We start from the raw sequence: 21,401 nt of genomic DNA, 5'->3' as shown, positions 1-21,401 counted from the left end.
CTGTGATCGAACTACAATTCCCAGAGGGCCAAGTGTAGTTTCTGTGCGCAGCTTCTCTGCACGGGTCAGAGGATTTGTGATTATCAAACTACAATTCCCAGAGGACCACGCGTGGGTTCCGTGAGAATCTTCTCTGCGCGGGTCAGAACATTTGTGATTATGGAACTACTATTCCCAGAGGGCTACGCGCGGATTCCGTGCACAGCTTCTCAGCGGTCAAGAGTCATGATTATCAAACTACAATTCCCTGAGGGCCGTGAGTGCGTTCCGTGCGAAGCTTCTCTTCGCAGGTCAGGTTTCGTGATTGTCGAACTCCAATTCCCAGAGGGCCACGCGTGGGTTCCCCGCGCAGCTTCTCTTCGCAGGTCAAGAGGACTCGTGACTGAAGTTTGATTCTTTGCGTCTGTATTTTTGGGCCCTCTCATCAATATTCGATGTCCGCTCGCAGTGTGACTGTCTTGCCGTCGTCATGATAGCCTCGACGAGAAACACATAAAAAAAGTGAGGCTCCAAAAAAGGGGGATACTGAGAGAAGTGAAGGTAGAGTTCGATTAACCTGGTTTCATACCAGGAGATAGAAGACGGACCGGCCTGCGGCTGCCAGCGCACACTTTATTATCCTTTCAGTATACGGAAACGCCCGGATAGGGACTCTCTGCTTCTCACTTCAGAAAAATACAAAAACAAAAGAACAGGGAAAATCTGCAGCTCTGAGTATGGGGCCAGTGTCTGTCACAATGGACTACAACGCCCAGGAGGCATCACGTCTCCGTGTCGTCGAATTACTGGACCCGCCCATTGAGTCCTCTCTTCAGGAGGGGCTCCCAGAACGCAGATTCCTTCAGGGAGTAGTAGTAAGTTTTAGATATTTAATACCGTCACTTGCACACAGTTAATTTAAACATGACTACCTTTAATTCCCGGATTTTGTGTGTGTGTGTGTGTGTGTGTGTGTGTGTGTGTGTGTGTGACAGAGACAGAGAGAGGGACAGACAGAAAGGGAGAGAGAGATGAGAAGCATCAATTCTTTGTTGTGGCACCTGAGTTGTTTATTGATTGCTTTCTCATAAATGCCTTGGGGGAGGGAGAGAGGGGAACGCTACAGCAGAGCAAGTGACCCTTTGCTCAAGCCAGAGACCTTGGGCTCCAACTGTTGAACTTTGCTCAAACCATTTGAGCCCGCGCTTAAGCCGGTGACTTCGGTGTTTCGAACCTAGGTTCTCTGAGTCCCAGTCCGACGCTCTGTATCTACTGCGCCGCTACCGCCTGGTGAGGGGAGAAAAATACCTAAGTGAGGTCTAGTGCTGGCAGGGAAACATAGACCACCACTTCCAGAAGTGGTGGAAATCTGGGGCCGCCCGCTATTCCCACCGTCTGGAGAAGCACCCGTGCCTTGTAGCTATCTTTGAGAAGAAGTACGAGGCTCTGGGTGTCCAACTGCGTCATCTGATGGACAAAGTTAGTGTAGCCATGATTCCCTATAACTCCCAGAATTATCAAATGCAGGTTTCCCGGATTCTGTGTAGGAGTACCGGCCCAACGGTAGCTTCTCAAAATATAGTGAGAAAACTTCAGCGCAGCCCAGACGGGGGAGCTTGGACTACAACTCCCGGTAGGCTTTGCTACCAGGAGAAGCATTTAATTCTGTGGCTACCAGAGCTTTCTTCTGTTGGAATGGCCACCTGAATGACGGAGCCTTCTGGGAGTGATAGAAGGCTCTTAGGTGATTGACGTCGCCACCTGGTGGACAGTGTAATCATGATTCCCTTTATCGCCTGGATTTCTCTAACCCAGGTCTTCTGGACTCTATAGCAGACCACCGCCCCCTGCGGTGGGCCTCAAGGTTGGGAGGCCCACTCAAAGGTAGCCTCTGGGAATCAGATTGAGAGAAAGGTGTCTCAGCGCGCCTTAGTCCTGACAGGGAGGCTGGACTACATGTCCCTGAAGGCCCTGTCACCAGCACATGCCCGGTCATGCTCACCCACTGGGTCAACATCCACACTGCAGCGCCTCCTGGGAAGTGGATGTAGTCGAGCTTAATAGCAAGGACTCCGGCACGTCCAAAATCGACATATTAATTTTTTTTGTATTTTTCTGAAGTGAGAAGTGGAGAGGCAGTCAGACTCCCGCATTCGCCCAACCAGGATCCACCTGGCATGCCCAGCAGGGGGCCATGCTCTGCCCATCTGGGGCCATTGCTCCACTGCAATTGGAGCCATTCTTGCACCTGAGGTGAAGGCCATGGAGCCATCCTTAGTGCCCAGGCCAACTTTGCTCCAATGGAGCCTTGGCTGCAGGAGGGGAAGAGAGAGAGACAGAGAGGAAGGAGAGGGGGAGGGGTGGAGAAGCAGATGGGCGCTTCTCATGTGTGCCCTGGCTGGGAATCGAACCCAGGACTTTTACACACTGGACCGATGCTCCATCACTGAGCCAACCAGCCAGGGTCGACATATTAATTTTCTGATTCCTAACATAACTCTTAAATAGTTTCATAATTTTTTTCAAACCAATACACCAAAACCAAACCTGCTGAAATGATTTCAGGATGGTTGCTGTTCTAACCAGCAAGAACCCAGTTCAAGAATGGTAAAGATCTTAAGTGGATGATTTGTTCAGCAGACAGACAAAAATTAGACAGATGTTCCCACTTGTTCTCAATGGAAGCTGGGTTGGCTCAGGCATTAGTGGCAATGGGTATGCAGAGGTGCAGGGACATGGATCATTGACAAAATGCATCAAATGGAAGGCACCAGAAGGTGGCCCAGGTCTCCCCATTGGAGTTGGGAACGCTGGGAAGTACAGACCACAGGGCCCTGAGCCAGGAGTCAAAAGGATGTAAGATATATGGTGGGAAAGGGGCAGCCCCAGGTGGGCTGGCCCAAAGAATAGGTGGAATTATGGGGAAGGAAAAGGTAAACCATACACATGGAAACCTGGCTTTTCAATGGGAAGAAGTACTTACATAATGTGTTATAAACTGAACTGCATCTTCCTTGTTCCCAAATCCATATGTTAAAGCCCTCATGTGACTGTATTTAGAGGCAGGGTCTTTATAGAGGTCATTAAGGTTAGATGAGGACATAAGTATGGGGACTTCTAATCTCACAGAGGGTTAGAGAGTGTGCTCCCCACCTTCTGTTGGCAGAGAGTGATAGACTTTAAATCAAGAAGCACACAAATAATGATGACCATGTGTACAAGCAAGACTCATATTTCCTTAAAGGACTCATGGGTCAGAGATGCATGGACACGTAGGCATGAACTACTTGATAGGAGGAAGAGTGGTCCCTTAAAGAAGCTTAAAGGGGCCCTGGCCGGTTGACTCAGTGGTAGAGCGTCGGCCTGGCGTGCAGAAGTCCCGGGTTCGATTCCCGGCCAGGGCACACAGGAGAGCGCCCATCTGCTTCTCCACCCCTCCCCCTCTCCTTCCTCTCTGTCTCTTTCCCTCCCGCAGCCTAGGCTCCATTGGAGCAAAGATGGCCCGGGCGCTAGGGATGGCTCCTTGGCCTCTGCCCCAGGGTCTGGTCGCAACAGAGCAATGCCCCGGAGGGGCAGAGCATCGCCTCCTGGTGGGCATGCCGGGTGGATCCCGGTCGGGCGCATATGGGAGTCTGTCTGACTGTCTCTCCCCGTTTCCAGCTTCAGAAAAAAAAAAAAAAAAAAAAAAGAAGCTTAAAGGGCCTTTCTGCAGGCCCTGAGAAGGGCAGAATGCTGTGTCTACAGCAGGACTCTTAATTACAGGAAAGAAGAGTCAACCTCATCATTCCCAGTCCAAACATTTGGGGTCATTTATTGAGATGTAGGGCTCAAGAGTCTGCATTTCTAACCAACACCCAGGTGATTTTGATGACAGAAGTCATGGGTCCCACTGTGAGAGACACTAGACGAGGGAAACACGGTCTTTGTTGCTGGCACACAGATATTTGGGGTAGACTGAGACTCAAAGTGGGGTAGATGCTCAATCTGGCAGCACCTTCTCTGTCTCAGTCAGGGTCTTATCTTTATCTGAAGAGTGGTAAGAACCACTGGAGGGCATGAGGCAAGAGTGACCCAACTGTATTTGTATTAAAAAAAAATTCTCTGCCAAAGTGTTGTTAGTTAATGTTACCACGTGACAATAGTCAAGGGTGGCAAGTCACCACTTAAGGGTCATGGTTGCCAGAGAGAGTGTTTTTATAGGATTCAGTGTTCAGTGAAATACTGTGGACCTTCAAATTAAATTATATAAAGACCAAATCTTATTAAATACCAGGATGAAGAATCAATGAAAAAAAAATGCCTCAAGAAAAGATGAAGTTGGGCTGGCCTGTAGTGGTGCAGTGGATAGTCTGACCAGGAAGGTTAAGGTTGCAGGTTTAAGGCCCTGGGCTTGCCTGGTCAAGGCACATGCCATGGGTGATTAATGAACAGCAAAAGTGAGGCAACTATGGGTTGATTCTTCTCATTCACCACTCCTCTCCTCAATAAATCAAACCTTAGTAAAAAAAGAAAGGATTAACTTGTACATTTCTCAGAGGGCTATATCTTGCAAAACAGAAGGTTCAAACATGGAAATCCTATTGTTTATGGGATGGGGCTTAAGAGGGACACTCTTACCTTTGTATGTGTGTGTGTGTGTGTGTGTGTTTGTGTGTGTGTGGGCGCGTGGGCGCACACAATGGCACTGTTTGTCTTTCTACTGCTTGTGAATCCTGTAAAGAAATTTATAGCCAGAGGAAAGCAGAAAAAGCCATCATTGCAGAATCTGTGACACTCCATGGATGTTACATTTTCACACTTCCTATATAAATCTTTTAAATTCCATTCCATATGTGGATTAATCTATTGCAAAGTAATGCCAATAAGTGATTTAAAATCTGTTTATAGTACACTGATGCTTAGTTAAGTGGGATTCAAGTCTTTGAGACTGGTTGCTGTGTACCTTGATCAAATGATTTACACACAGATCAGAAAACTTCCTACTGACATAGTTGAATATGCATGGAGATTCCATACAGATGCTAATAGCATATGTAGAACATTCTGCCATATTGTTCTTACAGAGTATTGGTTTCAGTCTGTGCCATTAATAAGCACTCCCCACCTCAAAGAATGCAATGTGCAATAATGAACAAAGTCTCACTGTACTTGGTTCTTTCATATGAAAGGCATTTGTTGGGTGTCTCACCACTATGAAAATCCCAAGTTTGGAATCTGGTGAATGCTTAAGACAAAAGTCATGCCTAAATCCACTACATTCTTTCCACTTCTCTCCTCTGTGGGTACTATAATATAGTGTCAGTGGACAATCACAACTTAAGGTCTTCAACATTCATCATCTCAACATTTCCCTACTGTTAGGATGATCTGAGGAGTTTACTTTTTGTGAAGGCTTGTGTATAAATATCTGTGATCTTGATAACTGGGTCAAGTGTAGGAAGGGATGAACTATGGCTTAAGGATTCCTATGCCCCAGGGTGTGTAGAATGCCTCTACCCAGTATGAGTTCTCTGATGTTTGGTCAGGGAGGAGCTGTGTGTGAAGGCCTTCCCACAGTCCCTACACTCATACGGCTTCTCTCCCGTGTGGATCCTCTGGTGCTGAGTGAGGTGTGTACTCTGCCTGAAGCATTTCCCACAATCCGGACATTCGTATGGCTTTTCCCCAGTGTGCGTCCTCTCATGCTGGCTGAGCGATGAGCTGTGACTGAAGGATTTCCCACACTCATTGCACGCATAGGGCTTTTCCTTGGTGTGGATCCGCAGGTGTTCTATGAGAAGGGAGCTCTGGCTGAAGGCTCTGCCACATTCATTACACTCGTACGGTTTCTCTCCAGTGTGGGTCCTCTGATGCTGAATGAGTGGAGCGAGCTGGCTAAAGGCCCTGCCACACTCATTACACTCGTAGGGCTTTTCCCCAGTGTGAATCCGCTGGTGTTTAGTTAGGGATGAGCTGTGGCTGAAAGCCCTGCCACAGTCACTGCACTGGTAGGGTTTCTCACCTGTGTGGATCCTCTGATGTTGACTGAGGTGTGTGCTCTGCCAGAATGTCTTCCCACACTGACTACACTCGTAGGGCTTCTCTCCTGTATGTGTCCGCTCGTGCTGGCTGAGCGATGAGCTGTGGCTGAAGGTTTTGCCACACTCGTTGCACCCGTAGGGCTTCTCTCCCGTGTGAATCCTGCGATGCTCAGTCAGGAGTGTGCTCTGGCTGAAGGCTTTCCCACACTCATTGCACTCATAGGGCTTCTCTCCTGTGTGTGTCCTCTGATGCTGAATCAGTGGTGTGATCTGGGTGAAAGCTTTTCCACATTCATGACACTCATAGGGTTTCTCACCAGTGTGGATTCGCTGGTGCTTGGCCAAGGATGAGCCGTGGCCGAAGGCCTTCCCACACTCTGCACACTGGTAGGGCTTCTCCCCGGTGTGTATTCGCAGGTGTTGGGTGAGATGGATACTTTGCCGGAAGGCCTTCCCACATTCGCTGCACACATAAGGCTTCTCACCCGTGTGAGTCCGCTCATGTTGGTTGAAAGAAGACCTGAAACTAAAGGATTTCCCACATTCACGACACTCGTATGGCTTCTCGCCTGTGTGAGTTCTCTGGTGCTGGGTCAGTGGGGCAATTTGATTGAAGGTCCTCCCACACTGGGTGCACTTATAGGGTTTCTCCCCTGTGTGGATTCTCTGGTGTTTGGTAAGTGCAGAGCTGTTTCGGAAGCCTTTTTCACATTCAGGACATTGGTAAGGTCTCTCTCCTGTGTGCGTTCGGTTGTGTTCAGTGAGCGCAGAGCTGTGACTAAAGGACTTTCCGCATTCTTGACAACTGTAGGGTTTCTCTTTGGCATGGGTATTCAGTTGCACATTTAAATTTGAGTCTGGATTTTTTTGAGTCTCTCTTTTTCTGTGCATTCCCCATGTGTGGGAGCCTTGTCTTTCAGGAGTCATGGGTTGAATTGTGAGATTAGGGTTTAAGTTTTCCCCAAACCCAACACCCAGCTGCTGCTCCTGAACACAGGGGTGAAGTCTGCCTGCACCACACCACCATCAAGGCTCTCACAACTCTGTTCCCAGTGACCCTCAGTGTCTTCCCCTTTAGAGTCCCAGGGACCATCCCACAGGAACCTTTCTATTAGGACATTGTTGGATAGTTCTTCAGAGGTGTCTTGCTTTGGAGCTGACAATTTGGGTTTCGACCTAGTTTCCCAGTCTGAAAGCAACAAAAAATGAATTTTCCCTTAATTGCTGTTCTGGCAAGAAAATTTTCCCAGGGGTAGGTGGATGGAAAAAGAAAACTGAGAGTTTCGAAAGGTTCAAGACACCAGTGGCTTTGATCATTACCATATAGTTTTGGAAACCAGAGAAGGAACTGAAGTGGGAGAGAAAATACAAAAAATGGGGGGTGGTCGGTATAAGGGGTACATATGGAGTTGGCGAGGGGGGCACAGAGAATTTGGAAGAAAGAAGATACTGAGGAAAGAGTGAGACTTGCCTGACCAGGTGGTGGTGCAGTGGATGGAGCACTGGACTGGATGTGGAGGACCCAAGTTTGAAACCCTGAGGTCGACAGCTTGAGCATGGGATCATAGACATGATCCCATGGTCACTGGCTTGGACCCAAAGGATGCTGGCTTGAAGTCCAAGGCCACTGGCTTGAGCCCAAGGTCACTGACTTGAGCAAGGGGTCACTCAGTCTGCTGTAGCCTCACGGTCAAGGCACATATGAGAAAGCAATCAATGAAAAACTAAGGAGCCACAACAGAGAATTGATGCTTCTCATCTCTCTCCTTTCCTGTCTGTCCCTATCTGTCCTTCTCCCTGTCTCTCTCTCTCTCTCTCTCTCTCACACACACACACACACACACACACACACACACACACACACACACACACACAGTGAGACTTCAACACATGCCCAGGGGTAGAAGGAGTAGGGTGATGGCCAGGTCTGGTCTAACACAATCTCCACTATGCCAGGTGGTAATGGAGGAAAAGCCATCACATGAGAATGAACCATCTGGAAGAACCAGGAAGAACCTGGCCTAGAGCCACTGACCCACAGAGGCAAGAGTCCTGTGTGTGTCTCTGGTTTGAAGCCGGGAGGCTGGAGTGTCTATTATACAGTAAGAGACCTGCACCACTGCAGTGCCTTTGCAGTTCCTGTTTTCTTTGCCTGGAATTCTCTTCTCCCAGACTGTTTCATGGTGGCAGTGTTCACATGGTTCAGCCTTCAGGTCCCATGTCCCTTCCTTCGATACGGGAGCTCTCATCTCTCTGCTCAAGTCCTTCCCTCAATTCTAGTCTCGACCTCATCACCCACCTTCATTTTCTCAGCATTCAACCTGAGCTGTAATCATCACAACCGCTTTTGTTTTTTGTTTGTTTGTTTGCTTGTTTTAAGTGAGAGGAGGGGAGGCAAAGAGACAAGACTCCTGCATGCACCCTGACTGGGAACCACCCAGCAAGCCCACTAGGGGGTGATGCTCTGCCCATCTGGGGCCACTGCACCATTGCTAGGCAACCAAGCTATTTTTAGCACTTGAGATGAGGCCATGGAGTCATCCTCAGTGCCCTGGGCCAACTTTGCTCAAACCACTTGAGCCGTGGCTGAGGGAGTGGGGAAGAGAAAGAGTGAGAGAAAGGGGAAGGGGAAGCAGATGGTCCCTTCTCCTGTGTGCCCTGACCAGCAATCAAACCTAGGAGTTCAACGTTCTGGCTGACGTTCTACCACTGAGCGAACAGGCCAGGGCATTAACTGTTGTTATTATTTTATCTATTTACTGTGTGCCCGTATCCCTCACCAAGAATGTAAATTCAGTGAAGACAGGAACTAGGTCTCACACATAACAGAATGGTGCTTGATTAATGTTCACTAAAAGAAAGTGTGGCCCTGGCTGGTTGGCTCAGCGATAGATCGTCGGCCTGGCGCACGGGGGACCCGGGTTCGATTCCCGGCCAGGGCACATAGGAGAAGCGCCCATTTGCTTCTCCACCCCTCCCTCCTTCCTCTCTGTCTCTCTCTTCCCCTCATGCAGCCAAGGCTCCATTGGAGCGAAGATGGCCCGGGCGCTGGGGATGGCTCCTTGGCCTCTGCCCCAGGTGCTAGAGTGGCTCTGGTCACGGCAGAGCATCGCCCCCTGGTGGGCAGAGCGTTGCCCCTGGTGGGCGTGCCGGGTGGATCCTGGTCGGGCGCAAGCGGGAGTCTGTCTGACTGTCTATCCCCATTTCCAGCTTCAGAAAAATACCAAAAAAAAAAAAAAAAGAAAGTGTGGACAGTTTGTTCTGAAGAACCTGAGAGCAGATATGGAGAGAGAGACCTGGGGTGGTGAGACAGCTCCTCCCAGCCCTGTACATTCTCCTCTCACCTGGGCACACACCTCGTGCAACCTCTGTGTCCACTGGCCACGGCTCCGCCTCCTACTCCAGCAAGGCGATGAGGGTTGGCTTCTGGAGCCAATGTCCTGCTCAGGGGGAGACCCAGGCTGTGAGCATTTGTGTCTCAGTGCCCTTCCAACCCTCTGTCCCCTCCACCTTCACTCTTCCAGGACTCAAGTGGTCCCCAGTCATTCTGTTAATAACATGCCCCCAACATTCCTCCACTCACTCTGTCCCTGACTGCACCCCTGGCTCTGGGGTAGACATGTGACCCAGGATGGCCAGACAGTGAGCGCTCTTCTTCTCCTGCTGCCGACTGGCAACAGTGACCAGTGTGGAGCGCACTTGGTTGCTGAAACAAGACACCCCAGGGGCCTTCAATGGGCACTCAGGACACAGACCATCTTTTCTGCTGATCTTGGGCCCTGGCAGCTGTCATGTTACCTTCAGAGGGTCCATCTGTGCATGGTGGCAGAAAGATGTGCTGAGTGAGGAGGTAAGGAGGGCCCTCCTGAGAGCACCTCAGGAAAACCTAAGTCTAGTCTGGGATTCTGCAGTCAGGGGACCTGGTATGTGTCTCTTACTCTGTGATGTCCCGCTTCTGGCGTTTTTTGTTTTTTGTTTTTTTGGACAAGAGAGTCAGAGAGAGGGACAGAAGACAGAAAGGGAGAGAGATGAGAAGCATCAGTTCTTTGTTGCAGCACTTTAGTTGTTCAGTGATTGCTTTCTTATAGGTGCTTTGACTGGGGGGCTACAGCAGAACAAGTGACCCCTTGCTCAAGCCAACGACCTTTGAGCTTTAGCCAGAGACCATGGGGTCATGTCTATTGAACCCACGCTCAAGCCAGCGACCCTGTGCTCAAGCTAATGTCCTTGCAGTTTCAAACCTGGGTCCTCCACGTTCCAGTCCCACGCTCTCCACTGTGCCACCGCCTGGTCAGGCTTACGTTATCTCCTTTTAATGCCTTGGCCTACCCCCCACCATAAACGCAAGAAAATTAGACTTCATATGAGGGATGACCCTAAGGGATGGGTGTGGACTTACCCACGGAGAACAGAAGCCCCAGAGTTTCCAGCATCACATCACAGTACAGTGTCCTCTGCGTGGGCTCCAGCTGCCCCCACTCCTCCTGGGTGAAGTCCACGACCACGTCCTCAAAGGTCACTTGCTCCTGGGACATCAGACATGAGTTTCTTCATGTGGGACAAGCCTGGCACGGGCTGCTGGTGGGAGCAGCTGGTGAAGCAGGACAAGGCCTAGCTGGTTCAGCGGGAAAGTCTCATGTCTGGGAGTCTGTACTCACTGTACTCACCAAGGCCAAACCATGGAAGACCCCAGCAGTCATTCCCTCCTCCTCTGTTCTCTGCAGGGATAGCTAGCTCTTCTGTTACGCAGTTCTGGGTGAAAAGAGGATATGAGACAATGAGCAGGTGTTTATGGTGACCAGATATCCCAGTGTTGGAGCCTCTACTTTGAGATACAAGGAGATACATCTGCCAAAGCATGGAGCCCTGTGCACAGGCCAAACCCAATAGCAGTGAATCTCAGCTTGGCATTTCTGAGCACCTACCGTGAGCCAGTGCTGTGTCAGCCATTGGAAAAATGGTATGAAATTTACCCATGCCATTCCAAAGACAGGAAAACTGAGGACCAGGGTGCAAGGGGCACAAACCTGGCCACACCGATGATTTCCCGGGTGATGACTATTTCTGTTATCATGACAGGAAGCCAGACAGTTCTGGGTTCCCTGGGCACTGCTGGGTGCACTTCAGTTTTCCTCTTCCCTAAAAGAGAACTGTCACCTGACATGGAGATCGCCAGAATTAAAGTTTTAAAAAGTGTGAAGAGGCCTGACCAGGCGGTGGCGCAGTGGATAGAGCATCAGACTGGGATGCAGAAGACCCAAGTTCGAGACCACGAGGTTGCCAGCTTGAGCGCAGGCTCATCTGGCTTGAGCAAAAAAGCTCACCAGCTTAGACCCAAGGTCGCTGGCTCAAGCAAGGGGTTACTCGGTCTGCTGAAGGCCCGCAGTCAGGACACATATGAGAAAGCAATCAATGAACAACTAAGGTGTCGCAACAAAAAACTGATGATTGATGCTTCTCATCTCTCTCCGTTCCTGTCTGTCTGTCCCTATCTATCCCTCTCTATGACTCTTTCTCTTTGTAAAAAAAAAAAAAAAAGTCTGAAGATGGAATGGAGCAGCATTATACACACAAGAGAAACTGTTGATGGAAGGAGATTCTCATATTTTTAGTGAGCATCTATTTAGCTTGCAAAATGCATACTATTACATGTTCACAGTGGTTTACAAGCTTGTCTCTGTTTGATTGACCAAAATGAAAATTGGGCCCAGGTAAGATGAGTTTCCTTCATCTCTTTTTCCTTTGATGACCCCTGCCTATTCACCCCAGTTCTGCCTCTTCCTGTTTGTGCTATGTTGTCTTACTACAGTATCCAGAATGACAGTTACCTCAGTGTGATGTGTTAATGGCTTTTTAAATTATCTTCTTGACCCTCTTCTTCCCCTGCTTTCCAAGAAGTGGAGACTATATTGGGGTATATATACAAATGCTTTTGGACACAGGACCGGGTTTGGAACCCAGGACATCTAAATACATGTGTGTTGTTTTTTTGTTTTGTTTTGTTTTGTTTTGTTTTTGAGAGAGAGAAGTAGGGAGAGAGACAGACAGGAACATTGATCTACTCCTGTATGTGCCCTGACTGGGAATCAAACTGGCTACTTCCACGCTCCCAGTGGACACTCTAATCAACCAAGGTATCCAGCCAGGGTTTATGTTTTATTCACTTTTAAAGATACAGAGAGAGAAAGGGAGAGAGAGGGGAGGGGAAAGAGAACCATTCACTTGTCATCCCACTCAGTCGTTTGTTCTTTGGTTGCTTCCCGTGTGTGCTTTGGTGGGTTCTGAACCCGCAGCTCTTGTCATTTCGGGGCAAGGCTATTAACCCACCCAGCTAACTCATCTACATACATGTTTGATGAGTTAATAAAGGAGCCTGGTTGTTTCCTGGCATGTAGTCAGTGCTGAATAAGAGTTTCATATAAGGAGTCTGTTTTCTAGGTCCTGGGGGACTAGGGTTAAAATCTTTTATTTCTATCCTCTCCCACAACTTCACCCTTTAGGGAAACAACGCCCCTCAGGACGGTGAAGATGTATTTTACTCTGGCGGCGCCTCGACCTTCTCCACTCTAGAAACCTTTAGGGTCCCACCGCCGCAGGCGAGGGGTTGCAGGTCAGGCTGGTTTCAGTCTGCCGGGTCGGGCCAGTCTCCCCTGCTTGTGTCCCCAATTCCGAACTCCTACTCCCTCCTGTCATTACTGGGCCCCCGCCTACTCGGCATCGCCCCCGCTGCCCCCAAAGCTAACCGTCCACGGTTCAAAAGGAGGAAGAGGGACTAGATCTCCAGGGAGGATGCCAGAATCCCGAAAGGCTGGAACTTCCCCGTCCTGGCCACCCACTCTCGCTTACCGGCTGGTCGATAGCACAAAGGCCAAGGCCAGTACCGGCCGGGACTGCGCCTGTGCTGACAGTTCCCAAACTACAGCTCCCAGAGGTCGGCGCGCGCACTTCCGGTTACCCCCAGGCTTCCGTTGTCCCCGCCTAAGACTCTAGAAAGGCTTCAGCCAAACTTTGGAATCTGAGAGCAGCTTCTGGGACTCCCTCCCGTCTCATCAGCTCCGCTGGGAACCCGTGAGCACTTACTGTGAGACAGCTGCACAAAGGCCGCCGCCACCTTCAGTCGGGGATGAACTACAACACCCAGAGGGCATTGCGCACGCTTCCGGTCGTTTGAGCGTTCATCTCACCCTGTGCTGTGGTCTACGCCACTTGGTTGGCACCGGAGCTCGGCTAGCCTGCTCCGTATGCCATTCAGTCTTCCCTTCTCACCGAACCCTCCCCTATCACAGTCCTACGTCTTCGGATGGCCGTAGGACGGTCGCGTCCGTTCTTGGCCGACACAGCGCATGCGCTGGCTGGCATCGGACTACAACTCCCGGAGGATCATATGTAGGTTCGGTGCTCAGCTTTCCCCGCTGGTCCGATTGTGACCGAGGTTCGATTTCTGGCCTCTGCATTTGTTTCCCTCATCAATATCCGCTTCCACCTGTACCGTGACTGTCTTTGCGGTCGTCGCTCCACTCTCAACAAAAAACAGAACCATGAAACAGAGGAGTGAGGAAAAAGAGAGGGAAACTGATTGGAATGTAGGGAAATATTCGATTTTTACTCGCTTTCACCCCTTGAGAAATAGGATGGGACTGGGAAGACCGGCTCACACTTCATTTAATTCCCAATATATAGAAACTCCCGGACAGGCACATGACATTGAAATGTGAGTCTTTGTTGAATATGGAAAGCACATTGTGACATTTATATTGAATTCGTCCCAGGAAAGTATATATTTTTTAATTATTTTAATTTATTCATTTTAGAGAAGAGAGAGAGAAAGAGAGAAGGGTGGGAGGCGAAACAGGAAGCATCAATTCCTATATGTGCCTTGACCAGGCAAGCCCAGGATTTTGAACCGTTGACCTCAGCGTTCCAGGTCCACGATGGATCCACTGCGCCACCACAGGTCAGGGCCGGGAAGTGTATTTTTGAAGGTGGCATCTTTCAAATTGAGCGCTGAAGACAGCAGGTCCCAGAGGCCCACCGCGCTGCCGCATGGCCTTTGGGGAGTTGTATACCGCAGCGTTCTCAAGTGCCTGTCACAATGGACTCCAATTTTTAAGGAGGCTTTGCGCCGACTGACTTCTATTTTCTTTTTTAGAGCCGCCTACTGTAGGAGGGACATCGGTAGTAATATGAGGCTTTAGGTATCCTAGATCTGCGCCTGTGGTGGTGAAGGTTGGTGTAACTGTGAATTGTTATAACCCATAAGTCTCAACCCCACGTTTCTCAGAATTTGTGGAGGCTCAGACTGCGCATTTTCGGAGGTCAGGACACCTGTCCAACTGTAGCTGCTCAGAATTATATGAAAAAAAGCTTGTCGGCCCTGACCGGTTGGCTGAGTGGTACAATGTCGGCCTGGCGTGTGGAAGTCCCGGGTTCAATTCCCGGACAGTGCACACAGGAGAAGCGACCATCTGCTTCTCCTCCCTCCCCCCTCCCCCCATCCTCTCTCTCTCCTTCTCCCCTCCTTTCTCTCTCTCTCCCTCTCCCCCCTTCTCTCTCTCCCCCCCCCATGTCTTCTTCTCTTCCCCTCCTGCAGCTATGGCTCTATTGAAGGGAGTTAGCCCCGGGAACTAAGGATGGCTCCATGGCCTCTGCCTCAGGCGCTATGAGTAGCTTGCTGAGCAATGGAGCAACACTTCAGATGGACAGAGTATTGCCCCCTAGTGAGCTTACTGTGTGGATCCCAGTCAAGGTGCATGTGGGAGTCTGTCTCTCTGCCTCCCGCTCTCAAATAAAAAAAACATTTATTGATTTTAGAGAGAGGAGAGAGAAGGGGGGGGTTGAAGGAGCAGGAAGCCATCAACTCATAGTTGCTTCTCATATGTGCTTTGACTGGGAAAGCCCAGGGTTTTGAACTGGCAACCTCAGCATTCCTAGTCCATGCTCTATCACCATAGTTCAGGGCACACACTTTATTCTTGGAGGGGAAATAGTGAGACAAACTACCGCATGCGTCCCGACTGGGATTCACCTGGCAACCCTGGTCTGGGGCTCATGCTTGAATTAACCAACCTATCCTCAGCATCTGGGGCCGATGCTTGAGAGTCAAACCACTGGCTACGAGAGGGGAACAGAGAGAGAAGGGGGAAAGGGAGGGGAAGAAAAGCAGATCGTCACTTTTCATGTGTGCCCTGTCCAAGTATCAAATCCAGGACTTCCGTACACCAGGCTGATGCTCTATCCACTAAGCAACCAACCAGGGCAAGTCTAATCATTTTAAAGTTTTGGCTCCTTTTGGGCTTTGTTCTGTCATTCTGAGCTGGATGAGGTGCCCACTTGTGTTTCAGTTCTTTCTGAGGGGCAGGTGTCCTTATTAGAGCAGAGAAGATGTACCGGAAACAACTTCATGAAATTAGAAGTGAGGGTTTGATTCCTCTCTCTGAGATGGTACATTTTTTTTCCTGTCACAATTGAGAGAGGCCTGGCCCATGGTGATGTGGTGGATAAAGCGTAGACCTGGAATGCTGAGGTTGTGGGTTTGAAACACTGGGTTTGCCTGGTCAAAGCACATGTGGGAGTTGATGCTTTCTGCTTTCCCTTTCGATCTCTCTCTTTCTCTCTCTTCCTCTCTAAAATGAATAAATCTCTTTTTTTTTCCTGAAGTTAGAAGCGGGGAGTCAGAGAGACAGACTCCCACAAGGGCCCAACTGGGATCCACCCAGCATGCCCACCAGGGGGCAATGCTCTGCTCATCTGGGGTGTTGCTCTGTTGCAACCAGAGCCATTCTAGCACCTGAGGCGGAGGCCGTGGAGCTGTCCTCATCACCCAGGCCAACTTTGCCCCAATGGAGCCTTGGCTGCAGGAGGGGAAGAGACAGAAAGAAAGAAGAGGGGGAAGGGTGGAGAAGCAGATGGGTGCTTCTCCTGTGTGCCATGGCTGGGAATCGAACCCGGGACTTCCACACACCACGCCAACACTCTACCACTGAGCAAACCAGCCAAGGTCTATAAATAAAATCTTAAAAGAAGAAGATTGAGGCCCTGCCGGTTGGCTCAGTGGTAGAGCGTCGGCCTGGCGTGCAGGGATGTGGGCCCTGTCCGGCGCATGTGGGAGTCTGTCTGACTGCCTCCATGTTTCCAACTTCGGAAAGATAAAAAAAAAAAAAAAAGATTGAGATAGACAGGAGGGGAAAGAGATGAACATCAGCTTGTAGTTGTGTCCCTGTAGGTGTTCATTGATTGCTTTCTCATATATGCCTTGACTGGGGGTTCCAGCTGAGCCAATGACCCCTTCCTCAAGCCAGCGACCTTTTGGGCTCAAGCCAGTGACCATGCAGTCATGTCTATGATCCCATGCTCAAGCTGGATGAGCCCATGATCAAGGCGGCAACCTTGGGATTTCAAGCCTGGTCTTCAGCATCCCACATTGATACTCTATCCACTGGGCCACTGCCCAGTCAGGCTTTTTAATTTTTTTTTTAATTTTTTTTTTACAGAGACAGAGAGTCAGAGGGATAGACAAGGACAGACAGACAGGAACGAAGAGATGAGAAGCATCAATCTTTAGTTTTTCGTTGTGCGTTGCAACTTCTTAGTTGTTCATTGATTGCTTTCTCATATGTGCCTTGACCACGGGCCTTCAGCAAACCGAGTAACCCCTTGCTGGAGCCAGCGACCCTGGGTCCAAGCTGGTGAGCTTTTGCTCAAGCCAGATGAGCCCGCGCTCAAGCTGGCGACCTCGGGGTCTTGAACCTAGGTCCTTCCACATCCCAGTCCAATGCTCTATCCACTGCACCACTGCCTGGTCAGGCCAGGCTTGCTTTTTTTTTTTTTTTACGTAGACAAGAGAGTCAGAGAGAGGGATAGATAGGGACAGACTGAAAGGAACGGAGAGAGATGAGAAGCATCAATATTTTTTGGTTGTGGCATTTTAGTTGTTCATTGATTGCTTTCTCATATGTGCCTTGACCATGGGGCTACAGCAGACCGAGTAAACCCTTACTCAAGCCAGCGACCTTAGGTCCAAGCTGGTGAGCTTTGCTCAAACCAGATGAACCCGCACTCAAGTGGGCAACCTTGGGGTCTCAAACCTGGGTCTTCCGCATCCCAGTCTGAGGCTCTATCCACTGCGCCACTGCCTGGTCAGGCCAGGCTTTTTTTTTTAAAGATTTTATTTATGAATTTTAGAGAGGAGAAGAGAGAAGGATGAAGGAGCAGGAAGCATTAGCTCCCAATGTGCTTTGACCAGCCATGCCCAGGGTTTTGAAACGGCAACCTCAGCATTCCATATCAATGCTTTATCCACTGCGCCACTGCAGGTCAGGCTTAAGATTTTCTTTATTGAATTCACAGAAAGAGAAGGGTGGGAGGATTGAAGTAGTTGCTTCACTGTAGCTGTTCATTGGTTGCTTGTAGTATGTGCCTTTACTGTGCAAATCCAGGGTTTTGAACCTGCAACACCAGCATTCCAGGTCAGCGCTCTCTTCACTGCACCACGATAGGCCAGGCTTCACAGAGATTTCTTATCGAAGAACATTTTCATCAGATTGACTCAGGAGTTAAAGTTTACAGCATGATATTCTTTAAAAAAAAATCAGGAAATCATGGTAGAAAGGAAAATGTAAAAGCAATCCATGTAAACAAGCCTTGGAAAAACTGTATAAATGGAATGAGCATGATAAATATACCAACCAGAGCATGTACCTTTCTACACCTGAGAGAATATAGGAGAGAAGTTTTGTGGATGTAAAGGAAGTGGAGATTTTTTTTACCCATAGGTCATAACCTCTTTCAGGTCATGAGAACTCACAGTGGGCAGAAACCCTATGAATGTAATGAATGTGAAGAGAATTTAAGAAGCTGTCATCTCTTATTCATCATCTGAGAAAATACATTAGAGAGAAAGCCTGGGAATGTAATGAAAGTGGGAAGTCTTTCTGGCAGAGACATCACCTCATTTTGCACCAGAGAATTCACACCAGTGAGCAACCTTAGGAATGGGGTAGATGTGAGAAGTCATTTAGCCAAAAAGTCTTATCTTAATGTGTGTCAGAGAACTCATACTGCAGAAAAACCTTACAAATGGCCTGACCTGTGGTGGCACAGTGGGTAAAGCATCAACCTGGAACAGAGGTTGCCAGTTTGAAACCCTGGGCTTGCCCGGTCAAGGCACATATGGGAGTTGATGCTTCCTGCCCCTCCCTCCTCTTTCTCTCTCTTCCTCACTCTAAAAATGAATTTAAAAATAAAGATAAAGGCCCTGGCCGGTTGGCTCAGTGGTGGAGCGTCGGCCTGGCGTGCGGAAGTCCCGGGTTCAATTCCCGGCCAGGGCACACAGGAGAGGCACCCATCTGCTTCTCCACCCCTCCCCCTCTCCTTCCTCTCTCTCTCTTCCCCTTCCGCAGCCGAGGCTCCATTGGAGCAAAAGATGGCCCGGGCGCTGGGGATGGCTCCTTGGCCTCCGCCCCAGGCACTAGAGTGGCTCTGATCGCGACAGAGCGACGCCCGGGATGGGCAGAGCATCGCCCCTTGGTGGGCGTGCCAGGTGGATCCCAGTTGGGCGCATGTGGGAGTCTGTCTGACTGCTTCCCCGTTTCCAGCTTCAGAAAAAATACAAAAAAAAAAAAAAAAGATAAAAGTGAATGAAATTGTGAAGCAGGTTATATCATGGATCAATCTTGAAGACACTATGTTAAGTGAAATAAGCCAGTCACAAAAGGACACAGAAAGATTTTAAATAAAAAACAAAAACACCTTACAAATGTAACAAATGTGGTAAAAGCCTTTTGTGACCATTCATATACACAATGTGAGACGATGCATTACTTTTGTCGTGAAACGACAAAAGTAATGAATGTGGAAAAGCCTTCAGCCATAGCTCTCATCTTAACAGTTTGAAAGAGAATCCAACTGGTGAAAAACTGTAAATGTAGTGAATATAGGAAAAACTCAGTTTTCATATCTTTCATTCAACCTAACACACTGGAGAGAAACCATATAAATGTCATTAGTGTGAGAAAGCTTTTGATCAGGTTCTAACTTTATTAGGCACCAAAAAACACCCCTCATATCAGAAGGGGAAAAACTACATATTTTATTTTAATATATAAATGCTTTATAATTATGGTTTGATTTTGTCATTTTGACCCATTCCCAGAGAGAAAGGCCGAGCCTGGGTGGCATTTGATACATAGGGAAATTGCCAATGAGAAATAATTAGTAAGATCAAAACTTTCTTCAATACCAGTTAATATGATCAGCCAGTGTAAGAAATGCTGTTGCTGAGACATGAGAATAGGTTGATAATATTAAAAAAAATTTTTTTTTACTGATTTGGGGAGAGAGAGGAAGGCAGGGAGAGAAAGAGAAGCATCAACTTGTAGTTGCTTCACTTTAGTTTTTCATTGATTGTTTCTTGTATGTACCTTGACTGGGGGGCTCAAGCCAAGCCAGTGACCCCTTGCTCAAGCCTGCGACCTTGGCCTAAAGCCAGCGACCTTGGGATCATGTTGATGATCCCACACTCAAGATGGCGACCGTGAGCTCAAGCTGGTGAGCCTGCACTCAGGTCAGATGAGCCCACGCTCAGGTTGACAGTCTGTCTACTGCACCACCACTGGTCAGGCATGGTTGATGATATTTGATTAAGGAACAGGTGGGGACAGTGTACTATTTCAAAAAACAATGTGCCACTACTTTTTTCATTGTTCTACCAATGCTAGAAAGTTAGGCTGCTCCAAATTTGTTTCAGGAAATTATCACTATCAACTGTAACTATGAACACTATGGAAAAATATGGAAAATATCTGTCCCTGGCCCGTTGGCTCAGTGGTAGAGCGTCGCCCTGGCGTGCAGAAGTCCCGGGTTCGATTCCTGGCCAGGGCACACAGGAGAAGCGCCCATCTGCTTCTCCACCCCTCCCCCTCTCCTTCCTCTCTGTCTCTCTCTTCCCCTCCCCCAGCGAGGCTCCATTGGAGCAAAGATGGCCCGGGGGCTGGTGATGGCTCCTTGCCCTCTGCCCCAGGCGCTGGAGTGGCTCTGGTCGCAACAGAGCGACACCCCGGAGGGGCAGAGCATCGCCCCCTGGTGGGCAGAGCATCGCTCCCTGGTGGGCGTGCCGGGTGGATCCCGGTAGGGCGCATGCGGGAGTCTATCTGACTGTCTCTCCCCGTTTCCAGCTTCAGAAAAATACAAAAAGAAAAAGAAAAATATGGAAAATATCTAGACTTTAGCCAAGTGGCTTGGTGAATAAAGCATTCATGGGTTCGATTCTGGTCAGAGAATGTGTGAGAAGCAATCAATGAGTACACAATTAAATGGAACAACTAAGTGAAACAATGAGTTGATGCTTCTCTCTCCCTCCTTTTCTCTCTTTCTCCTGCCCCTTTCATGAAAGAAGATAATAAGAGTCTTGGAATATTGTGTGACTTTCTTTTACATTTCTCTCAAAATTGCTATAATTTTACAATAAAAAAGATGAGGCAAAATATATAATTATCAGTCTAAATCTTTATAAATGGGTGCACTAAGGTAGCAAAAACAAGAAATGGAAATTAATTTTAGTGGTTGACATTATAAGTTAGAAAAAAAATCATTTTTTTCTTTTTTTCCAAGTAATAGGAGGGGAGATAAACAGATAGACTCCTGCAAGGGCCCCGAACAGGATCCACCCGGCAACATCCTATGGGCCCGATACTCTGCCCATCTGGGGCCATGCTCACAACTGAGCTATTTTTAGCACCTGAGACAGAGGCTTCAGTGAGCCATCCTCAGTGCCTGGGGCTGATGTTCGAACCAGTCGAGCCATGGCTGCAGGAGGGGAAGAGAGAGAAGGGGGGTGAGGAAGGGAAGACAAGCAGATGGTCACTTCTCCTGTGTACCCTGATTAGGAATTGAACCTGGGACATCCACACTCTGGGCCAATGCTCTACCGCTGAGCCAACTGGCCAGGGCAAAAAATTATTTCTAATCAAAGCAGAAGGAAGGATATAATAACAGAAGACACGTGGTTAATGGTAACTCTGAGAAAAACTAAATAATGACATACAGATTTGTTACATTGGGAATAAAAAAATAAACAAAACAATATCAAAAGGTGTGTACATTTTTGTGTACACTTGGAAACTTAGCTGAAAACAGTTTTCTATGTAAGTATATCCTGACTGAGGAAGACACAGAAAACGTAAATACTGTAGACTAAAGACTCTGGATTAGGTTGAAAAGTTCTCAGAATTACTCTACAATAAAATTCTAAGCACAAGCTATTTTACCAATGAATTATTTCTACCTTCAAGAACTAGAAGCTTGCCTACCAGGCGGTGGTGCAGTGGATAGAGCATCGGACTGGGACGCGGTGGACCCAGGCTCAAAACCCCGAGGTCGCCAGCTTGAGCGCGGGCTCATCTGGTT

At 48.6% G+C, this 21,401-nt stretch overlaps 2 protein-coding genes across 2 annotated transcripts in view; both read right to left on the bottom strand.

The window, feature by feature from the left end:
- Nucleotides 1-21,401, bottom strand: part of ZNF274 (zinc finger protein 274) — a 115,712-nt gene that overhangs the window by 94,192 nt on the left and 119 nt on the right. The window lies entirely within an intron of this gene.
- On the bottom strand, nucleotides 3,725-12,973 carry LOC136399449 (zinc finger protein 135-like). The gene is given in 6 exon segments (XM_066374616.1): nucleotides 3,725-6,994; nucleotides 6,997-7,188; nucleotides 9,344-9,439; nucleotides 10,399-10,525; nucleotides 10,667-10,751; nucleotides 12,846-12,973. Coding segments are annotated over 5 exon segments (1,971 nt in total). The 5' UTR covers nucleotides 10,700-10,751; nucleotides 12,846-12,973; the 3' UTR covers nucleotides 3,725-5,471.

This window comes from Saccopteryx leptura, chromosome 3 (genome assembly GCF_036850995.1).
Source record: "Saccopteryx leptura isolate mSacLep1 chromosome 3, mSacLep1_pri_phased_curated, whole genome shotgun sequence".
In the NCBI taxonomy this organism is placed as follows: domain Eukaryota; kingdom Metazoa; phylum Chordata; class Mammalia; order Chiroptera; family Emballonuridae; genus Saccopteryx; species Saccopteryx leptura.
This window is presented reverse-complemented; position numbering and strand designations above follow the sequence as displayed.